This window comes from Astatotilapia calliptera, chromosome 23, assembly GCF_900246225.1.
Source record: "Astatotilapia calliptera chromosome 23, fAstCal1.2, whole genome shotgun sequence".
Taxonomy (NCBI): domain Eukaryota; kingdom Metazoa; phylum Chordata; class Actinopteri; order Cichliformes; family Cichlidae; genus Astatotilapia; species Astatotilapia calliptera.
This window is the reverse complement of record NC_039323.1, coordinates 17,353,850-17,369,794: the sequence shown is the minus strand read 5'-3', so window position 1 is coordinate 17,369,794 and position 15,945 is coordinate 17,353,850. Positions and strand designations below refer to the sequence as shown.

General features: G+C 38.5%; 1 protein-coding gene across 1 annotated transcript; it reads left to right on the top strand.

Moving 5' to 3' along the window:
* Positions 1–1,951: 1,951 nt before the first annotated feature.
* On the top strand, positions 1,952–14,338 carry ftcd (formimidoyltransferase cyclodeaminase). Its single transcript, XM_026159651.1, has 14 exons — positions 1,952–2,082; positions 3,622–3,805; positions 3,880–4,008; positions 5,783–5,871; positions 6,078–6,257; positions 6,559–6,696; positions 8,596–8,727; positions 8,812–8,873; positions 12,756–12,882; positions 12,961–13,122; positions 13,277–13,320; positions 13,562–13,700; positions 13,937–14,032; positions 14,116–14,338. The coding sequence occupies exons 1-14, from the start codon at positions 2,029–2,031 to the stop codon at positions 14,197–14,199; spliced, it is 1,620 nt and encodes a 539-aa protein (XP_026015436.1). The 5' UTR covers positions 1,952–2,028; the 3' UTR covers positions 14,200–14,338.
* The last annotated feature ends 1,607 nt before the right edge of the window (positions 14,339–15,945 follow it).

The window sequence follows — 15,945 nt, the reverse complement described above, 5'->3', positions numbered from 1 at the left end:
TATTATTATTATTATTATTATTATTATTATTATTATGAGCCGATTGTAAAATAAATAAATAAATAACAGAGAGATTTCTATAGTACACAAAGAAAATGCAACTTTTCTGTCATTGAACTTTTTATCTATTACTTAATTACTTTAGTGTGGTATGAATGCACATGGGGGAGGTCTTTATCAGCAGGACAAGCAGTAAAACTCATGAAAATACAGTTAAAATCGAACATTTATGAGCCGACTGTGAGCCTCGAGCCTTACATTTGACACCCACTCTAATAATTTAGAGCCAGTTTACAGGGACTGGCTGTAAATTATTCAGTAGGGGGAGTTTTGTTTTAGGACAATTTAACCCAGAATTCAAATGTACAGAGAAAACAAGTAATGACCACTGATGCTGACCATGCTGGTGGCTGCCCACTGCTCCTTATGAGTTAAATGGAACAAAAAAGCTTCCATGTTTGGGTCAACCTCTCTACACCTGAAATGTAAATCATTATTAGGCAAAAGTGAGGAACATCAACTCCAAGTCCCAAAAAGTTGATTCTGTTCATCTGGACGTAGCGTTTTCAGTGGGAGAAACGTTTCGTCACTCATCTAAGTGACTTCTTCAGTCTCAGCTGACTGCAGGTTTCCCCAATCTTATAAACAGTACATTTGTATAATGAGAAACTAGCACCACTGAAGGAACAGTAGGCTAGGAGGTTAGTTTCTTCATCATAATTATGCAAATTCTCATGACCATTGATCAACAACTAGTGATCAAAGATCATTGATCAAAGACCACTGATCAAAGACGACTGATCAATGGCCATGAGTACCATTTACAGAGAGCTGGGGAATGGCTGCAATCACAGCATTGTAAGATAGTGAAAGATGTACCCATAGGCCCCCGCCTGGATTCCTCGCCTTTTCACGTAAATGGCCTCCTTGACTCCGCACTCAAACCAGCGTTCCTCCCTGTCCAGGATGTGTACATCCTCATCATTGAAAGAGTGTGCACTGGCCTGTACGTGTAAATAGACCGCAGAGTCTTGGTTTGATGAGGTAGCTCTTCTGTGTTGTGCCATCTGCTTTGGCAGAGGTTGTTTGGTTTCTCCAATAGATAAATCCTGGCAATCCTCTTGGCACTTAACAGCGTACACTATCTTACTCTGTTTGTGTCGGGGGACCCGATTCTTGGAGTGGGCTAATTTTTGGTGCAGCGTGTTTTGGGGTTTAAAAGCCACAGAGATGCAGTGTTTATAAAAAAATGTGTCTCAACTCTTCCAATACTACAGACACGTACGTGATCACTACGGGTTTTCGGCTAGGTGGCAAATTGGTCACATGCTGCCAAAGCCACCCTTGTCATTTTACAGCACTTGTACCTAGACTGACCTGGTTTAACCTAATGTTGATACCTACTTTCTTATGGCCTCTTTGTCTGACTGATGATGTTAGGGTAGGGTAAAGCCATAAATCCAGGTAACTGGAAGTTATTCTGAGTATGTTGAATTTGTTTCACAGCACAGAGCCCAGATGTTTATGGCTGTCCTTATATGTCTCACACTGTACTGAAATTGGCAAAAATTCAGCTACAGGACGCTAGCGAGACAGATCTCAGTGAACATAGAGCTAAAGGATAAAATTATTAGAATGAAAAGTCTATGTTTTATTTTAGTTTTCACAAATTCAGCATCAGTAATGTCTTGAAGTATGCTGATTGGTTGGTCAAGGATTTAGGAATAGAAGGAAACATGCTTTTTCTGCCCTTCTGGACTGGACTATCTCAAGAGCGCAGCCTGTGATCAGAAACTGAGACAGAGTTCTCTTATGTAGAAAAAATCTGCTGGCATTTGAAAGAGTGTCTGTGTGCAGAGGTGGTAATCATTGTCAGGTGACCTACATACTGATCTGCTGCACACAGTTAATGATTGAACCGCTGCTCAGTGTCTGTCTGAGGGGTTCAGAGGTTTTTGGAGGGGGGTATGTGAGGTTGGACTTGGGTGAAACTGAACTCTTTGGGTTTTCATTCAGTTAGCAGGCACCATGGCTCGGCTGGTGGAGTGTGTCCCCAACTTCTCCGAGGGCCGAAACAAAGAGGTGAGAGGAGGACTTTTCTGCCTAATTAACATTTAAACAGTTTAAAGTAAATAAGTAAAGGTGTGTGAGTATTATCAGCAAAATGTGATTCAAGTATAAATGTGCTCATTGTGAATTGAAATGCTGTTTGACTTTAGTTTTAAAGTTACAACTGCAAGTGTTTGTATTTGCTGCTTTGATCTGTGTGTTTGATTTAATAGTTTATATATCTTTGACATTGAGATGATTTTAAAAAATCTGAAAAAACTTTAGGCTCTTTTGGCAGTTTGAGATCATGAGAGAGAGAGAATCGGATGATTCCCTGTGAACAGCACTTGGTGACAGTGGGGAGGAAGAACTTCATCTTACAGGAAGTAGCCTCCCTCAGAGGAACAGCCATCTGAGGAGAAAGGAAAAGAGAAAAGAAGAGCATAGCAAGATCCTAGACTTCATTCTTCATTTGCCTTTGAATTTAAAATAAAAATATTGACAGATTTCTGGATCTTTACTGAACAGGAAGTGCATAAAATGCTAGAATATAACTTAAACTGTCAAAAACTGCGGTTCAGTAAAAAGTGACCAAGATATGGTTTAGAGTAATGAGATATGTCATTAAACATTAAACAGCTAATCTTTTTATCTTTAAACAAACAAATATCTTTAAACTGCTCTGAAAACAGTTTAAATGTCTCAACATGAAATCTGCAGGAGACTGATGTGTTTAACGTGTGAGTGAGGTGCTCTTGAGTTCAGATTATCTGTTGAAACATTCGTTAAACAGACATTAAAGATTCACTCCAGAGTAAAGCTGTGTACTGACCTTTGCCCTCTGTTCCCACAAGAGGAAAACAGTTCCACGGAAGTGGGAACATTAAATAATCAGCTGATTTTCTGTTTAACCACAGAAGCTGCTTGTTTTTTGACAAACTACACTGTTCTCATATTCCAGCAGCACTGGTTTGTAAAAAATCAGCTGCCAATCAAACCAGAGTACAGTCCAAATTGGACACTCACTGAAAGCATCTGATGCTTTATGATACCAAAAATACAAAACAGGTGAAGCTGAAACCCAACTTTATGAAAGAGAAAGGACGTATGTCGTTTTCAAACTGCAGCAACTGGTGTCCTCATAACAATGTAAATAAATAAATAAATAAATAAATAAATAAATAGAGCCGATGCAGTACATTGAGAAACATGTTCCTAATTTAAGACTTTGATACTTGTTGCTAACACAAATTCTCAATTTTTTGATGTTATCTTTGTTCTATTTCCAGTTTAATGCGGGTTTTAAATCATTTCAAATTGTTTCCATTTTATTTCAATGACAGCTGAGTGTAAATTTCTACAGTTATAGAATCAATTCTGCATAAAATTCTGGTCATTCACTTCATTGTGATGCTCATTAGAGCCATTATTACAGTCTAAACTCTGGCCACCGCAGTATCCTTACTCGCAATCCAAAGTGTTCTTGCTCTTTATCAACACAATATTTCCTTTGAGCTTGACTAACTAAAGCAGGTGAGCCACATTATTACAACTTCTCTATGAACTGTTTAGGTGATCGATGCCATCTCAGCAGCCATCTCCAGCACACCCGGCTGCAGCCTGCTGGACGTCGACCCTGGAGCCTCCACTAACCGCACCGTCTACACCTTTGTGGGCTCTCCTGAGGCAGTGGTGGAGGGGGCGCTGAACGCCGCCCGCCAGGCCTTCAGCCTTATTGACATGAGAAAACATTCAGGTGTGTCTGAGCCCAGCAGCTCATCTCAGGGAGCTGCTTCCTAACATCAAGGCATTAACATGTTTCCTGTCCAGGTGAACATCCTCGGACCGGGGCCATGGACGTTTGTCCCTTCATCCCCGTCCAGAACGTCAGCATGGACAACTGCGTGCAGTGTGCCAACGTGTTTGGACAGAAACTGGCAGAGATGCTGCATGTGCCCGGTGAGGCTCATTAAAAAAAACAGCTTCAGCTTTACTGCAGTCAAACATGCAAGAAAACAAGAATGAGAAACAGAATAAAATTATAAAACTAAATGCCAATGTAAAATTTAAAAAAAATAGTCCATTTTTATTGTTTATTAGGAAAACTAAAAAAAAACAAAAAACAGCGATACCTGGATAAGACAGACGAGACATAAAGCACAAAAAGCAAGTAACACAGACAGACTTATGACAACCTGCAATGTTTCACAGTTGTGAGGTTTTTGTTGTTAAGCCTTTTTCTCCACCCAGTGGTTTTCTAATGATGGCAACAATGTCTCCTTGTTTTGTGGAAGGTGCTGATCAGTGCCCAGAATTTTTGTGTGAGTTAGGTAAATGACAGAGGTGCTACTTAATTCAGAATTTCATATTGTAAGTAAATAAGTCTGGAATTTAATAAGTCTTTTGTAGCTGAGGAAATCAGACTGAAGTGGAAGGTTTTGGTTTGTTATTCAGGACTATAAGAGCTGTACGGAGACCGATTGCACAGATGCTAGTGTTGTATCAGTGGTGAGAGACCAAGTACATGAAAAAAAAATCACCTGTCGCATTCAAATGAAGCCAAAGAGTCAGAAGTTGATTTATTTATTGTTTCTTAACTGAGTCAAAAGTCTTATCTTATCTTGACTTCTGAGATGAAAATAAAACACTTTATGTTAGAGCCCAATAATAACATAATCCTGGGCCAATAATGTGGCAATAAAAGAGTGGGAACTACGTATTACTATTTAATTTTAATGTACATACAAGATAATAAACAAAGTAATTTTTAGTTGACCACTATTGGCCGAAATGTATAGCATAGAATAATGATGCCTGTGAGGGTAAAGCTGTTAGTAACAGTACAGTAATATTTTTCTAAGAATAAGAGAAGCTGTGAGCAATAAAATAGTAATTTCTGTGCAGAATTATGGGAATACATTTATAATAACAGTGATGTGGTAGTAATGGCATGATAATAAGATAATAATGCACGTTGGTGTTTTCATATATTAGGATAATATTACAATATTTATATGTGAAATGAATTTTCCATATACCTTAAAAAGGGTCCTTTGTTTGAATGTAATAATATTCAAATATTTTATATTTGATGCTGTGGTGTACTTGTGTGGTAGTTTTTATATAATAACTATAAATCAGTGCAACTAAATATAAGACTACCATTTCTACTATGCTGCATGCAAAAGCTAAAAGCCAATGAAACAAGCTATTACTAGTTATTATATTGTAATTGCATAGTGGTATACGGTATTATGGAACTATTGTCCCTTTATGCCACACTCCACACTATTACCATGTTCTTACTGAGTTGTCAATAAATTGCTGCCAAAGTCAGAGAGCAACTTTGTCACTACAAATGCAAACATTTGGACGTCAGCTCCAGTGCATGCTGAGCCCAGAACAAAACTCCAGAAGTGCAAATGAGTGGGTGGCACTGTATTCCTGGTCATTCTTTTAAGAGCTGTTAAAACAGACTGGTCAATTTTGAATGAGAACACTAAAGTAAGGGGGATGGGGGAGCACAGAACTGGAAGGTTAATGAGGTAAAATGATTTGGGGGGGGTTTTCCTGACTGCTCTGATTTTTAAAAACCACAAAATGTTTTTACATTAGAACCAAAAGGGAGGCTTCACCCTCTCAGCAATAAACCCGAGATTCAAGTCTCAGCTTACTATACACTGTTTTTGGTTTAAATTCAAATTAAGAAGTAAATAAGGTTCTTTTTCCACAGTGTATCTTTATGGAGAAGCAGCTCGAACAGAGACCAGGAGAAGCCTCCCATCTGTGCGAACAGGAGAGTACGAAGCTTTGCCTGAAAAGGTGAGGACTCATCAAATCATTATCTCCTTTCTTCTTCGCTCATTTAGTGTTGTGTGGTTCTAACTTCTGAGAATGATTTCTAAAAAAAAAAAAAAGGTTTCTTTGTAACAGCAGGGTCAGTGATTGATTTTTATTTTTAACTTGAAATATGGTTAACCACAAGAAAATTGTCTCTATTTCCAATTACAATGTTTTTCTCCCTCCAGTTGAAACGTGATGAATGGGCCCCTGACTTTGGCCCCGCCGACTTTGTACCATCTTGGGGCGCAACAGTAACTGGTGCTCGTAAGTTCCTCATTGCCTATAATGTGAACCTGATCAGCACTAAAGAACAGGCTCATCGCATAGCACTGGACATCCGGGAGCAGGGTCGAGGGAAGGACCAGGTGCGTCCTGGGAATCTGGGTTATTTATTTAGCTTTTCATGCTGTGGGTGTTGCTCGCTGTCATGACATGATTAAAATGTCCTTTTAGGATTTCTTTCTTCCTGTTTTGTTGATGAATTTTTCAGATTTTTCTTTTTTAAATCAATTTTTTTCTAATATTTTCCACTTTTTGGAGAATTTGTTGAAATTTCCGATTATTTTTGAATTTCTTATGTTTGTTTGAAAGGTTTACTTAATTAAATAGGACTTGATATAAAACTAAGTATTAAAATCTTTTCTTCTTCTTCTCTGTGTTCATAAGCCTGGGCAGCTGAAGAAGGTGCAGGGGATTGGTTGGTACCTGGATGAGGCTAACCTTGCTCAGGTTTCCACCAACATTCTGGACTATGAGGTGACGCCCCTCCATGCTGTGTATGAGGAGATCTGCAGAGATGCGGAGGTTAGAGCTGTGTACTTTGTGTCGTTTCTGGGATGCTTAGAACTCAAATTACACTGCTGGAAATAGTTTATTTTGATGCACATGCTGGTTTTTTTGCAAATTAGCATTATAATACTCATTTTCATTTTTCCTGTAGTATATAAAAATTGATGTATCTCAAAAATAAAATTATGAAGACACTCAAAATAAATTTCCTGTTGTTGGAAACTTTTTTGTACAACTTTTTTTTATTTACAGTTTTGAGGGATAAACCTCTTAAAACCACTTAAGCCCCACGCCCCCGGTACCGGGGGCAAAAAGGAGGACATCTCGTTTAATCAGTTATAACACAGGATGAGAAATATAAGTCCAGACATGTGTGGTATCCACAGAAACCTCAGAATCTCAGCTAAAATGTCATATAAACCATTTCTACAACCACCAAACACATTGAAAACAAGCCATGATTAAACAAGCAGTTACGTAAATGCACAGAAGACCGCTAAACAAACAAAACTGAACCGGAAATTCTCCAGACTTCATGTAACCGGCTAAAGATAGGCTGGATAGCTTCCAGAGCTATCACTGACTCCACACACCAAGTTTCACCACGATCAGACCAAAATTCACTGAATGAGCCGCAAAAGAAGACCACTAAAACACAGAGTGGTGCAAATGCGCTAAGACAGAGATTGGCTTACCATCCCGATTTCCTCCGTTATTTTCGCTGGTAGCCGGTAGCCACGTGATTACCAGTAGTTACCATGCCTACCTAGCCGCATCAGAGCCGTTTTCTGTCAACAACCTCCATTTTAGACCCACCTACAGACACGTGACTGGACAGACGCCACATGCAGCAAATTTGGGCCCACGTCTGATTGGTTGAAGTGACGTGAACGTGGCATCGTTACTTTGATTCTATTGTCTAAAACAATTAAAAAGAGGTGTCAATCATGCAAATTGACCAAAAGAAACCAAAGTTACAGCCCCTCGGAGTTTAAAGGGCCAGAGACCATTTAAACGCTTCATGCGCACTGCAGAAAAGGGCCATTACCATGTAAATGTGTGGTTAATTCTTCAAAAATATATTTTAAAAAAGAGCATTTTTAGGCCTGATAATAAAATTTATTAATTTCTGCTCTTTAATACCTAAAAAAATTCAACTGGCATGGTGTCCAATTATGTGCCAAATTTGGTCATTTTTGTACTACGTCTGGATATTGATGTATTGACAGGGCAGTAATTTTTCACTGTTTCACTTTAGAAACATAAATCTTTGCACAGATGATGTTTATATGTTGGTTACTGAAATCCTGGAACCAAATGTGATCTGAGGCATATTTTTAAAAGGGTTATATGCTAAAAATTTAAAAAAAAAAAAATTAGCCGAGGATAAAATATACTTACTTTTCCTGTGTTCCAGTCTCAGGAACTTTGACACAGTAATATCTGCTTCAATATTTACACCTCTGGTGAGTGTTAGCTTTATTTTGATACCGAGATTGTAAGGACAGAGTTTGTAATTGGAGAGAAATAATCAATTAAATTTGGGCATTACATTTTCGAGCAGGAAGTTCAGAAACCCCCCTTGGTGCTTAAGAGGTTAAATTTCTCTAACTATAAATATATGTAAAAAAAAAAACTAAAAACGATTTTAATTTCTTTTGTGGTTTATTGCACTTTTTTGCAATTTTTGTGGTTACTATGGACTTAATGCATACATATTATTAAAATTTGAGCTATAACTGTTGTATTAACGTATAGCAACTTGAAATGCTCCCAAAAAGGGAACTACAGCATGTAAAAATATAAATATAAGCTCTGGCAGACTATGGTAGGTCTTAAAGGGTTAAGTAAAGACCAACAAATCCTTAGACTGTTACTGACTTAATTTTTTCTTTTATTGAAATTGTCTTTTAGGACCTAAACTTGCCTGTGGTCGGCTCTCAGATTGTCGGCCTGATCCCTCTGAAGGCTCTGCTGGACTCTGCTGACTTTTACATCCAGAGAGAACGACTCTTCATTATCAAAGAGGAGCACAAAGTCCGACTGGTCAGCAGATGACTCTTTTTTTTGTTTTTTTTTAAGATATTTTAATAAATTATAGGCTCTGATTGTTTGTTTGTTTGTTGTCAGGTGATCAGTAAACTTGGCCTCGACTCCCTCGGTCTGTTTAATCCAAAGGAGAGAATCATAGAGTGAGTATTTACAAACTGTGATGTAGTCAGCTGATTCATTATATACTTTATATCCCGAAAAATATATAAGAACATCGAAGAACATTCAGCCCTTATAATGACAGGATTACATTTTATCTGTGAGTAATAAATAAACAGAAAGCAGAAGGACATTATAAATCCTTTTAAAGTCTCTAGAACATTTGTGGAGTGGATTGAGAAAACTGCCAAACCCACCTAATAATCATTGAGGGTTAGTAGGTTGTCTCTGGTACCAGATTTTACATCATGTTTCTGAACTTCTGAACCCTAGCACACCAGTCGGATGCTTCTTTTCCACTGAGATGATGCCAGCATCTGTTGTATTTTGGTGTCTTTTAAGGACCATATTTCAACAAATGTGAGAACCATTTCTTATACAGTGTTAAGGTGGGACATGTCTTAAAAAGAATCATGGCAGACAGAATCTGTTGGTTGAATCAGTTATTTTTTTTTTATAGTAGTCCCTCCAGTAGTTACTGATATCAGTGGTTCCATATCAATCATATTTGTATCAGTGATATCTGATATCTTGTATCAATGTCAGTTTGTTCTGCAATGACAATATCAAAAACCGTACGTTTCTCACTAGCAGTGCCGTCACTAGAAAAGAGGTCAAACATGTTATGATTTTCATGAAGGTCCTGTTGGGGGATTTAGAGTTTCTCTATTCAGGTGCTCAGAAATTCCACTTTGTAGATGGAGCAGTTCATCTGTCTTCATCTGAGGCAAAAAAAAAAATAAAAAAAATTGAGACATGCCAATGAGAGCACGATCCGTATGGTCCATAGTCCCAGATCTGTGAGGCTGTGGTTCACCTAATTTGAGGCCAAGCGTCCAAAACATTAGTTTGCTTGGCGCTTTTCAGCGCTGTTAATTCAATCTTGAAGGCCTGCTTATAAAAAATGAAAAAAAAGAGAGCTGATTATTAGCTCATCAAAACACAACACATAACCACCTGACAGGTTTTCTCTAAGTGCACTGTTACAATTTTAAAGGGCCCAATTCTAGACATGTCCATGTTTACTAAAACTCCCTCTAATAAAATAAGAAAACAACCCAAATCTAACTGACAGAATCCACCCATCACTCAAACAACAACCCCAAGGATCTTAAACACACAAAAATTTTGCTTATTAATCTATCAATATGTTATGGAGATTAAAACTTCAGGGCCACAAAAGTTTTGCCCTACTCTTGGTTTAATTAATACTTACATAGTCTGAAATCAGACTTAAAATCACTCCCTCTGTTCATTCTTCCCCACATCATATCTCAGTGGTTGGCCTCAGATTCCACAGCGTCCTGAGAGTCCGAGGTCAACTGACATAATTTCACCTGCTAAATACACACAAAAAATCTTGTTAAAAGCCACACAGTTATGTTCCCCTTTTAGCACTTTAACATACATAGATTTAGCATAAGATATAAACCCGTTATAACAATGTGTCATCACTAAATTATAAATTTCTTGTCCAAATCTGCCCTTCTGAACAGACCTGACCACCTTAATTTATTATCCTGTTACTTTGCTATTATATCTTTCACCAAGTAATCCTCCTCAGTCTCTGCTATGTTTCCTTCATTGAAAGCCTCAGACACACAGCCACACAGGAAGCTTCTTTCTCACCACTCATTTCAGCTAATTTGCATACTGAGTCATATCTCAAGAAGTTACCATGACAAGAGAAAGGCATATTTAAATCTTACCACATTATTAAATTATTTTATTCCTTCCTAGAAAAATCACTTGTTTTGCTCAATCGACACAAGAGCATTTCCAATTCACTATTTTAAAACTACTTCAAGCTCTTAATCACTTTTTCATTTTCACCAACGTCACTCTCTTGTCATGGAGCTTTTCTGAGTTATTCCTCAACTTCAGAGTTTAAGTGTGTTAAATTCACACTATTTTAACACTAATAAACAGACTCACATGCTCAACATGCTGTCTAATCTTCATGAGCTCTCTCGTAGTTGTAAGGTTAATGCATTTTCTGTTTGTGTGTGTGATTTTGTATGTTTCTTTTTGCAGTGTTTTCCCACTTAAGCAGTCAGTTTTCTCTTCCCCAAGTTTACTAACCCAAATTTTGATGTCCCACCTTAAATAACAGCATTCCTTGTCTTCAGCCAATTCAACCAGAAACTCGGCCTGAACGTTTCCAGTGATGTTTACCTATAAGTTTCTTCTGACCGCTGCATGTGGAAAATTGATCCAGGTCTGCTTTGCACCTAGAAATACCAAAACTGAGACATTTTCATTATTATCATCGGTGCTTAAATGACCCACTTCTCTCTCTCTGGCCCGAAATACCAATTTATTTCATGTATTCACCTTGATAAATGTAAGCGTGTTCTTCCTTGCGTTCATATTATCTGGTCATGTCAATTGAGTGTAAGCTGCTTCTTCATTGCATATGTATTTTTATAATCAGGTTTAACTCATGCCTCTTTGCACTGAGCTGTGGATTCAAACTATCTCAATTCTGCTTCTCCCCAAAAGTAATTTCACATGTAACCCTTTGTATATGTGTGTTTTGTATAACCTCATTGTTGTGAGGTTACATGTGAGCCACGTTTAAAATGGTCACGCCCGGGGGCCCCGCCCCTGTCGGTCAAATGGTGCAAGAAAAGTGGTGCTTGACCACTAGCTATTAACGAGCGTCCCCAGTGCTCGCAGTTGCCAGCTGAATTAACCCTCTCGCCCAAGGACAATGTTCCGCGTCCGGAACAGAGTGGAGGCATAACCCTCAGAACATTTTGCACCCCTAGGAAGTCCAAATTCCCTTCCTAAGTACTTTAAATAATTCTGGAAGCATCACTGTGGACTATAACCGCCAGTTTATTATCTGATGCCCGGGTCCCACCCTATAATCAATGTGGGAATAAAATTCCCTGACCAAATGTCCTAATCTAATCTCTTTTCTTGGCTGACTTAACACACACATAACACACCAACTTCAAACATACATCACAACAACTTTCAACTTCACCCTAAAATTAATCACAATAAATTTTATCAAATATCCCCAAACTTTACCTGTATTTATTTCTAATTACCCAAAGGTATCATGGACATGTCACCTGAGATCTACTTAATAGATTTTATAATTTAGTTTAATTTCCACTACTGAGCCACTTTAATGGTAATAATCATCAATTCAGTGGACAACTAATTTAGAATTCATCCAATGTGCACAATTTTCAACAGGCTTGCGCTTACCTATACTCTTTTGTATAGGTATGAGGTGGTCTGTTGTCCACCTCATATCAGATCGTACCTTAAGGTCCAAATTAGTCCCCTCAGCCGCAAAAGAATCCGGGTCACTGGCACCAAGTATTAAATTCCGGTTCTTTTGGATTCTTTAGGGCCAAGAAAGACATGGCTCAAAAGTGGTCCTTTTACTTTAAAAATTATCTTTATTTTACATATCCAGGATAATGAGACCTGAACACAAAACACACAACCCCAGGTCTGAAGCACAAACGGCAGCCTAGGTATTTATATACTTGCTCTCTACGTCACACCACACTTTAAGTTTCGATCAAACAGCCTAGTTGGTTTCACTTTCTACTGCAATTACAATGCTTCTGCAAAAGCATGCAGTTTCGTGTCAGCACTTTTGGCACAGAGTGTACTCAGAGTTAGGCCTTTCTTATATAAAGCAATATAATTAGCATATAAACATTTAAGATTATAAATTTAAACCTTAACAACATCCAGCATCAATCCTGTGACAAACCCAGAATATTTTAAAATAAAACAAAAGCTATATATAACATTATTTGTCAGTATTATATAGTAGATGATAAATGATGATGATATCTTGTTAAAAGTAGGTGTGGTGTGTATCACCTGTGCAGGTACATGGTGAAGTCACAGGAGGATGGACAGCTGGTGTCTTTGTCTCTGCGGCAGTTTGTTCAGAGCGTTGGTGCTCGGACAGCAGCTCCCGGAGGAGGATCAGTTTCTGCAGCAGTTGGTGCAATGGTACGAGCTTTTAGGTTCATAACAAAATGATACAATTTTACTTTTAGTTACTTATTTTATTTCGTATCCCTCTTGTAGGGGGCCGCACTGGGTGCCATGGTTGGTCAGATGACGTATGGGAAGAGGCAGTTTGAGAATCTGGACAGTGTGATGAGGAGGCTGATTCCTCCATTTTATCAGGCCATGAATGAATTGCTGGACATGGTGGATGCCGACTCCTCCGCCTTCAACAGCTACATGGTGAGGAGGAAGGTCCAACAGCTGCAGAGCCTCAGAAACATCTGCAGGCACCCGGAACCATTTCCACTCTTTACTTCTTTCACTGTAACCAGAGTGTGATTATGTTTTGTCTTCATGTCAGATTTGAGTTGATCATATTCGTCTCATGTTGTAGGCAGCACTGAAAATGCCAAAGAAAACTGCAGAGGAAATGAAAAGGTGAATACTCAAGACTTTAAGACCACCAATTACTGCTAATGACTGAATGCCGTCAGGTTACATTTTTTAAACGTCTTTAAAATGTCCTTGTAACTTTCAGAACCACGTTTCCACCTGTGATCATTTTTTTAAATAATCAAATATTCACTTTGTTCTTTTTACAGCTGAAAAGGTCAAAACTAATTTCATTTCTGTCAGCTGCAGAAACACTTCCTGTTTATTTGTTTGTTGTTCTCATCAGGAGAGAAGCTGCGATGCAGGAAGGACTGAAGCAAGCTGTTGCCATCCCATTGGCTCTTGCTGAGAGGATCAGCATCCTTTGGCCATCTCTTAAAGAAATGGTTGTCTACGGAAATTTTAGCTGCAAGTCTGATGCTCAGGTGTGAAAAAACACTCATTTCTACTTGTTCTGCTCAGATTCTCTGAAGGTTATAAAGTGCACCTTCAGCATCATGGTGATATAAACTGAGAGGAACTTTGTCTTTTATTAGTGGTGTGTTAAAACATGAATGCATATTAAATCTTTTAGTCTTTACTCCCACTTTTCTGTCAAACATCGCCTGCAACAGCAAAGCTGTAAATAAGCCCACCTGTCATGTTTTATTTCTGGTCTCAGGTAGCAGCTAAAGCTTTAGAAACAGCTGTTTTTGGAGCATACTACAATGTCACGATCAACCTCAAAGACATCACAGATGAAGCCTTCAGAGCAGCAGTAAGTGTGTCCATGAGGTTCTTCAATGTTGCTGTTGATATGCTCTGCTTGTGAATAACTCGTTTTTTTTGTTTCTGCTGCAGACCCAGAAGAGAGCGTCAGAACTGCTGCATGAAGCCAAAGACAGCAGTGCTGCCATCCTCCATGCTGCAGAGAAAAGAAACTGAATAGACTGAAGAAATAAATAAAGCTGCACAAGGAAGATAATCTGACATTAATGTGACTTTAAACACTGAAGAGCTGGATACAATGAATGTATTACAAGGGAAAATCTTCAGAATAAAGAGGTTACTTGAAATGGTAAAAGTTTTTAATTTTTGGTCATTTCTTTACGTTCATATTCACAGAGCAGAATCACAATAACATTTTATTGTAAGATGATTTTCTGTCGGGACAGATTATGTTGCAGTGGACGAACATGGTACTAGAAATACTGGTAAAAATTTTATCGTATGCGATGGCAGACCGTGGAGATGTGGGGAAAGAGGACCCAAACGCCGGCAGGGCTCTAGACTAACTTTTTGCCATGGGCGTACCGGTACGCCTAACTTTTTAAAGTTAGGCGTACTGGCACAAAAGTTAGGCGCACACAAATTTTATAATAATTTATATAATATAATGTGTTTTTCTGGATACACTGTGCTTTTTCAGCATTCAAAGATTGATGACACCGTGTCAGAGCACTGGCTATGAATTTCAGAAGGATCAGGCCTTAACAGAAAAGTTAGCAATAGTTCTTTTCCTATTACAGCTACATCCACTTCTGTCGTGCCTAGGCTGCTCACTAGGGCTGGGTATCATCACTGATTTCTATAATCCATTCGATTCCAGTTTTCAAAGTCCCAATTCGATTCAACTTAGCCTCAGACAGTCAGAAATATTATAATTCTGATCATTTATCAGTACTGACTTCATCAGAATTGTGAACATCACAGCAGATGCCTTTGTGTGAAAGTAACTGAGAATAAAACACAGAAAAACATGAAGGAGATTTTCCTGGTCTGGCTTTTTATAGCAGATAACCTTAAAAATATTCTACAATGTTCTGCATATAAAGTTTAAATTTCTTCAGTATTGAACAACAGAAAAAATAGGCTTTCTTGTCCGAGGTCATTTAAGTGAAAAAAAGAAAAAGAAAAGAAAAAGCCAGCAGCCGACAGCGCTGTAAACAACGGTAGACTGGTGGGTAATAAGCAAATGAATAATACAGAAAACAGAGATTGGAGACTGTTCTTGAAGTACAGAGAGAGATAGAGAGAGAGCTAGCTGTGCATGGAATAATAGTCATGGAAGCAAAACGGCAAAATTCATGACGACATTGATCAAATGTGAAGCGCAGTTTGCTGCTTCTTTTGCTGCTGGCTCGGTGAATTTTGGTTGGAGAGAGACAAAACCTGCAGCTCAGAATCAGCGCGGACCGGACGCATCAGAACCGCTAAGCTCCGACAGCGTGTCCGTCTACGGGCCGTCGGGTTAGAAAGCCGAGAAAGACAAAGTTGATTCTGATGCGTCGGTCCGTTCTGTGTTTACGTCTTTGTGTGGAATCCGTGTACCTGCTCTCATTTACTGTTTGGTTGTTGTTGAAATGGTTTTGTGAGCTTTAATCTGAGAATCTGACGTTTCTGGCAAAACACAGTTATATTTAAAAGTCGATTCAGGATTTAATGAATTGATATCGCTTTATTCAAGCTACTCACCTCCCACTTCCACCTGCACTTTCAACTGGACCACGGCCAATCAGAGAGGTCCCGCCCCTTACTATCTCTTATTGGTTTAGTCCACGATAGGGGCATAATGTGTGTCTGTTGTTGACCACAGGGAAGGCTGCAGATTTTTTTTTTTTTTTTTTTTTTTGCTACCCGAACAGTTGGTCGCACAGGTGCAACCAAATATTTTTTTTTAGTCGCACCACT